The sequence below is a fragment of the Lycium ferocissimum genome, chromosome 3 (genome assembly GCF_029784015.1).
Source record: "Lycium ferocissimum isolate CSIRO_LF1 chromosome 3, AGI_CSIRO_Lferr_CH_V1, whole genome shotgun sequence".
NCBI lineage: Eukaryota > Viridiplantae > Streptophyta > Magnoliopsida > Solanales > Solanaceae > Lycium > Lycium ferocissimum.
The window spans coordinates 64028464-64036481 of NC_081344.1; the positions used below are offsets into that span (position 1 = coordinate 64028464).

An 8018-nucleotide genomic window follows, 5' to 3' on the forward strand; every position below is an offset into this window, starting at 1 on the left:
AAATATGTACCTAAACTAATAAATTTTCAATTGCATATGTCTTTCTCAAAATAGTTTTACTGTCGAATATGTATGAAGTACAATGATTGTGTTCTTGAGTACTCTTGTTCAAATAAGAGAAGGATTCATGTTCCCATAAAAACTTTAAATGCCTATTATTAGTTGACTTCGGCATCCTCCTAAATACGACAATTTTATCCACCATCATGAATTTATGTATTAAACAAATATTAACTTTGAAGTGTAGAAAATCGATCAACTATTTCAGGATAATTTGGTCCATCAATTTAGCTTTCTACCATTTGTATTTTTTATCCTAATGTGCCCCATGAGTTAAGTTTCTAATACGATACAATTTTTTATCCTAATGTAAATTATTCGTACTTTTAAATGATATTCAATTTCATATCTCTTTCTTCAATAAACACTTCAACACTATTATCAACCTTTTAATACAACTTGTTTTAATCAATAACAAAAGTAATACCTTAAAATGATTATTAATATTAAAGTTGCTAACATAATTTTCTCTCACCAACCAGTTACAACTAAAACATTTTATAGAAAAATATTATTTACGAAAAACATTTCACTTCCGCAACTTTTTTTCCAGTATGTATTTCTCAATTCTATTGTAATGGCAGCACAAATGGATAATATTGTTTTCAAAAAATTTAACTTTCCATGAAAAATTATATATATATATATATATATTTACAAATATATGATTACTAATAAATATAATTTAGAAACAATTTGTATCTCAAATACCTAATCTAATATCATTTATAAATGTAAATATTTGACAAATATTAACTTTTAGTTTTGATAAATTGATTTTTATTTTTTAAATTTAATCAAACTATATGTATATATATATATATATATATATAGTTACAAATATATGATTACTAATAAATATATTTTAGAAACAATTTGTATCTCAAATACCTAATCTAATATCATTTATAAATGTAAATATTTGACAAATATTAACTTTTAGTTTTGATAAATTGATTTTTATTTTTTAAATTTAATCAAACTATATGTATATATATATATATATCAAATTGATTTTATATATATATATATATATATATATATATATATATATATATATATATATATATATATATTTCTCAAATTAATAAATATTTTAATTTAATTAATTATAAAAACTAGGATAGTGTATTTCACTCTCTTTGGGAGAGTGAGAAGCCCTCCCGTGTCATTTTTTAATTGGGTACTTCACATTTATTACACATAATTAATTATCATTAAAGCTTAAAGTTTTATTCTAAACTAATTTTCTTTTAAATATGTGGAAAACTGATAATTTTTTTTCTATATAAGAAAAAAATCTAGTTTTCCAGATTTAGTTTTAAAAAAAGGGTTTTCCACATTTTAAAAAAAATAATTATTTTTTTCCAAATTTTTATAAAAATTCAGTTTTTTCACATTTTGACAAGAAAAAAACACTTTTTCCATTTTTTTTTAAATAATCCAGATTTTATTTGAAAAATAAAAGTGTCCTAAAAAAATGAAATCATGAAAATCTATTTATTTTAAGACAATTTTTTTTAAAACAAAAATCCAGTTTTCCATATTTTTAAAAAATCTATTTTTTCCATTTTTTTTTAAAAATCCATGTTTTCAGATTTGCTTTTTTTTTTTTTTAAAAAAAAAAATTTAGATTTTTGTTTTAAATATCCATTTTTCTTTTTTTTAAAGAAAATTCAGTTTTTCAATTTTTTTAAAAAGTTGCCATGTATGCAAAAAGAATTTTAAAAAAATAGAAAACAAATAGATATACATGTGGCAAGGAGATTGTATGTCACTCTCCTATAAGAGAGTAGATATCCGGTTTCGGGGGGGGGGGGGGGGAGCAATTATTCCATTTAAAAAAAAGTTCAGGGGGGTAATAAGACCCCTGAAAAGGTAAGGTGTGTCATAGCAACTGTGGCCAAAGTTCAGGGGGTAATAGTGCCTTATCCGTAAAAACTAAAAGCATAACTTTTGTAAGAATTATGGAAGGAATGTTTGAGAAATCGATTAATATTTATAAATACAATGTCATAATATTATTCAAATGTTTGAAACAAAAATAATCTATCAACTCTAATTGAAAAAAGCGGCATGTAATGTGAAATAACCAGTCAATACTACTAAAGCAAATAAAATGGAACCGAAAATATAATGTAAATTCAAAATATATTTTTTAACATAATACTCTTATGTCAAATTCCAATATAACGTATAATAAATTCCAACATAACTTACGTAATATAATTCAAAAGAAAAGGAAAACACAAGTCTATAACCTCAATGCAACAACAAAATTCTACTTTAATGTCATCCCTCGTTTTATGCCAAGTTGTTAATTACTCATTTTTTTCTAATATTACGAAGCGTAGTTTCAAAAACAAGAATAATAATGCAGTTACGCTAAATGAATTTTTTTTAAAAAAAATTAGAAATATAAAAATACGAGCTATTACATGGAATCAAAAGGTTGAAAAATCAAAGATAAATAATGTAAAAAAGAAAAATATATTTTAAAAATAAAAACAATTAAGAAGTAAAAATAAAAAAGAAACTAAAATAATATAAATAAAAAAGAAAAGAAATTAAAACAAAAACAAAAAGAAAGAAATTAAGAAGTAACCTTGTAATTACATCATCCAATTCTCAACCCCCCTTAAGAATTGATGAGTGTAATTTCTATCTCTCAATCACACCCAGTTACATGCTGACCATGTAATTAATTGGCCTAACAAACATGCCAAACTGTGTAATTACACGAATTACACCCAATTCCAGTTACATGGGTGGCTTTCCAAACAGGCCCTTAAAGTTGGGAAACGATACCCCTCTACATATTGAATGGGAACGATAACCCTCTTATGCAATATTTTCTGGCGAGATTTTTTTTTTTTTTTTTTTTTTTTTTTTTTTTTTGTGTCTAATTTTCTTTTCTAAAACTAAATAAGAAAGTGCATAACTCTTATTTATTAGATATAAGTTGCTCATATATTTGCATAAACCCAAAAAGTATTCCAAATGATTTATGTAACAAAGCATTTCTTCCATGACCCTCAAAGAATTGCTTATAAATATAATTTAAAAAATATTTCATATAGGATAAAAATCAAATTGTTTGTTCAGAAAAAATAAATTTATCTGCTTGGCTTATTTGAGCGGTTTCGAAAATATATGAGATTAAATAATTAATTTTATGTGGAAATTCTTGGAATGCATCTTAGATGATAGAATTGCTACTGTACAAAATATTACTCAATTGCATTTGTGTGTTATTTGTATACTAACATAGTTATGTTTCAGTCATTATTGAACTTATCGTTAAAAAATCTCTTTTTAACAGAACTCATGATTTACGTTAGAAATTCATTATCTGAAAATCCTCTTAAAAGTGTTCAGTTGAGAGTTACAGAAGAAATGTTTGGTTACATGTAATCAATCAACATCTTATTTGACTGCTTATGTTTATGCAAATATATGAGCAATTTATATCTATTACATAAGAGTTATATATTTTGTACTTTAGTTTTAGGAAAAAAAAATATTTACTAAAAAAGAAAAGTCTCACCGTAAAATTAGGGATATTTTTTTCTAACCCTAAAATGTTAAGGAGGTAAAGTGAAATTAACTCTAATTACAACAATAACATACCGCAGACCTTACTCCTACCTATCTTGGGATGAAGAGGCTGTTTCTGATACCTTCACACCTTCATTAATTACAATAAATTAGTATAATTTAATATAAATATGGAACGTTAGATAAAAATTTGTCTTCCAAATAATTTTGCATACTAGATTTGCAATTGATAGCAACTCTACAATTAAAGTAGTGAAGCACTCGAAATGTGTCGGGTCCGCCACTGCTAATCATGTGTCACTAATGACAAACCCTTCATAGTTATCATCATTTCACAAAAGGTTGATGAATACTACAAAGTTTCCCCATCCACAATTTTTTTCTTAAAAAGAACCGTACTTTAGATTTTTACGTATAATTGTGCTGTAAGGGTATGTAGCTACGTGTTCTTTTCTGATTTCTGAACTATTCACCTTTTGGAATCGATAAACTATAGAGAAATACGATTAGGACGTTGGTGGTCAAGATTTTGTAGTTATCTTTGAAAGATTAGTATAATGTTTTTATTAGAGGAAATTTGGAATCTTTCTTTATGGGGTACTTTATCCAATCGTGGTTTTTCAAGTTGCACCTATTATGTTAACTTACGTATAACAATGTTAAGCTCTTGCAGCCTATTAAATTGGAAACACTTGAAAAAGTGAAAATTCCCTCATGGGGGTAAGTTTTTACCAACTCCTAAGCTGGACCGCATTGTTGAAGTTTATGTAGTTACTTAAGCATAAACTATTTACCAACTCCTCAAGGGTGCGGTTTTCTTATTTATTTTCTATTTTTGATAAGTAAATAAGAAAATATTATTCCAAAAGTATATATATATATAATCTAGGCGAACACTATGTGCGTGGGAGTGAGAGATATTGTGTGGGGTTTCGAGGTTGTTGGAGGTAGGGGTTATGAGGGTTGGGGTGGGATGAGGTGTATTGGGGGACAAGGAGGAAGTGGGATGCTACTTATATTATTTGTCTCTCCTAATTTCTTAGAAAGTCATTTTTCTCATTTTTAATGAGTTTGTTTTCCTAGAGTAATATTTTTCAGAACTTTTAACTGACCGCACATAAGAAAATTTAAAATCAGACACATCCTTAAGGTAGAAACTATTTGGGCGTGATTCACCATGATGTAATTTTACCGGTAACATAATAAAAATTACAACTAATATGTAATTAAACTAACATTGGTAATGTCAAAAACAAATTTTCTCTACTGTCATGAGTTATATATAACTTAAATATTTGTTTTTATGGAAAGAAATTCGAAAATGCCAATGAATATAAGCCATGAGACAAGAATGCTTTGTCAAATTGTGCTCTCTGGTAAAATACAAATGCAACTTCAAGAAAGGTTGCTATTCTCATAAAAGAAAGCTACAAAACATTTTATTAATAGTTGTATCTTACATGGTGAAGAATAGTCAAACAGATATAGACTTATATATAGACTCTAATTATAAACTATTCATCAGATGATACAATATGTGACATCCAATAAACACAGCATGTCTTAACATATAGACTGCCTTCTTATTTAGGGATTTTTACCATTGCTATTCACAAAGTCAGAGCTAAACCTTTACCCATAAACCCTACAAATTACCTTATGAGGATTAAAGTTATAATTCACCGAAAGTGTATAGATTTTTTACGCTATCAGGTTAATTAAACGTATAATAGGTAAAACTTCATATCAACTATCAAGTTTGATATGATAGCATCAAGTATAAAGTAATTACCTATTATAGTTGGTTAAATCAAACTGATAACATAAAAATTCACTATATTATTGGTGTATATAACGTATACCCTCCAAAAAATAGTAACCCTTTGTTAGCCAGCTAAAAATGTGTTATCCTGGTTGTCCAAGCAATAAAACTGAGGAAACATCTTAGTTTCTTCTTCATCAGTCATCCACAGTGTGTTTGGGCAATAATTCCATATAGGTGATGGCATAATTGGTTCAAAATTCATTATTGTTTCACTTTCTTGTGATAATTCAATATCTTTCCAGATTTCATCCATGGGGTACACCTTCATTGTACTTTTCCCTTTCTCATTGTTGTCACCATCATTCTTTTTCTCAAGTCCACCTGTATCGTAGAAGTTCCTTTCGTTGTTTTCAGTAATGGGCATGAAGTCCACATCAGGACTATTAGAAGAAAAAGATGAAGAGTTGGAAAAGGATGAAGATGGAGAAATAGAAGCCTTATGTTTCCTCTCATCTTGAGCCTTCTTCCTCATGTGGGTCCTCCAGTAATTCTTGATTTCGTTGTCTGTTCTCCCCGGTAATTTCATTGCAATTCTTGACCATCTGAATAGGAAGAAAATTAAATCATCTGGTAATAATTCAAATAATAATATATAACACTGTACTAAAATTTAGTGGCGAGCAGTTACAACGAGAAATTCTAAAAAAAAAAATTCAACAATAAAACACTGGATAAACATGGGTTGACAAGTTTCGAATTCTACCCCATATATTCCATTTAAAGGATTCGAAATATATTCTTTATGATTATATACTGGAGATATATATATATATATATATATATATATATATATATATATATATATATATATATATATATATATATATAAATATATATATATAAATGAACCCATAAGTTATAATACATATACATTTTTTTTTGGCTTCGGGTTCGAATCATTTTATTTCTGAAATATATATTTCAAAACTCGCTCTCTAGACTCAGAACCTTCGGTATTTAAGTTCTATAAGAAAAGAAGTTAATTAAGAAGTAGTCAAACCTATTTCCCCATTTGGAGTGGAGTTCAAGAATAAGGCGTTCTTCTTGAGGAGTCATCTTTCCTCGTTTGAGACCAGGATGCAAGTAATTTACCCAACGTAACCTGCAACTCTTTCCTGTTCTTCTCAAACCTATTAAAAAAACATACAACAAAATACAAAATTGTATACAACAAATAGTGTTAGAAGTTGTTCCATGAAAATAGGATTTCATGTCCAAGACAAGCCTACCTAATCTATAAGTCTCCCTCCAACCTTATAAAAACCTGAAACTTTGGCCAAGAAATCCCATCGTCTATCTCCAAAAAGGTTCACATAGAATGCCAGCTGAAGATCTTCTTGTTCTGTCCATGGACCTTTTCTCATTTCTTCTTGTGCCATTTTTTTTTTTTTTTTTGGCTCTTTCCCCTTTTGAGTTGTCTCTAACTTGCCTTTTTCTTGAGTCACCTAATTCGTTGGTGCATGGTGTTTGTCTACACGGGTGATATTTATAGTTGGAATATTTGGCTTGATAGGCGGTAAAGGAAGGATGTGGGGACGTACGGTTTTTTTAATTAGTGTTCTTTTTCTGTTGACCCGACTAATTTAAATTCACAACAACATACCCAGCGTGATTTTTAAAGTGGAATCTGGAAAGGGTATTATGTATGCAGCCTTACCCAGTCTTATGAAGGTAGAGAGACTTTCCGATAGACCCTCAGCAAGTATAGGATATCAAATTAGTAAGAAAAGGAAATACATCAGTGAAAAGACCATGTAGAAAATAATGTAGAAAAGAATAATAGCAACAACAAATAATTTTAAATGATAAACGAAACAAAGGAAATAACATGTAATAATAAAATCGAAAGAGTACAATAGTAAGAGAGTAATAATACTAATACTGATAAAGGAACTAGACAACACTCGACTACCTATTAAACTTTCATCCTAATCCTCTACCTCCATATCCATCTATCTAGGGTCATGTCCTCGGTAAGCTGCAGGCGTGTCATATCATATCTAATCACCTCTCCCCGATACTTCTTTGTCCTACCTCTACGCTCCTTAGACCCACCATAGCTAATTAACCTCTCACCACCTCCTCACTGGAGCATGTATGCATTTCCTCTTCACATGTCTGAACCATCTCAGTCTCGCCTCCCTCATCTTGTACATCACAGAGACCATCCAACCTTGTCCCGAATATCCTCGTTCCTAATCCTATCTCTCTAAGTATGCCCAACATCCATCTCAACATATTATTTCCGCAACTTGCATCTTCTGGACGGGCGAGTTCTTGATCGGCCAACACTCCTCTCCATACACATAGTTGGTCTAACAACTACTTTATAAAATTTACCTTTAAGTCTCTGTGGCACATCTTATCACACAAGACACTGGATGCGAGCCTTCATTTCATCCATCCAGCTCCAATATATACAATGTATAACATCATCGTTAATCTCCCTATTTTCTTGGATTATTGACCCAAGATACTTGAAACTTTCAGTCTTCTACATGGCTTGGGTATCAATCCTCACTTTCATATCAGCCTCGTGAGTTACGTCGCTGAACTTGCACTTAAAATACTCTGT

At 29.1% G+C, this 8018-nt stretch overlaps 1 protein-coding gene across 1 annotated transcript; it reads right to left on the reverse strand.

Annotated features, from left to right (window-relative positions):
* Positions 1–5012: 5012 nt before the first annotated feature.
* LOC132050383 (transcription factor MYB48-like) lies at positions 5013–6915 on the reverse strand. Its single transcript, XM_059441616.1, has 3 exons — positions 6708–6915; positions 6444–6573; positions 5013–5985 (listed from the first exon to the last, which is right to left on the reverse strand). The coding sequence occupies exons 1-3, from the start codon at positions 6820–6822 to the stop codon at positions 5505–5507; spliced, it is 726 nt and encodes a 241-aa protein (XP_059297599.1). The 5' UTR covers positions 6823–6915; the 3' UTR covers positions 5013–5504.
* Between the last annotated feature and the right edge of the window lie 1103 nt (positions 6916–8018).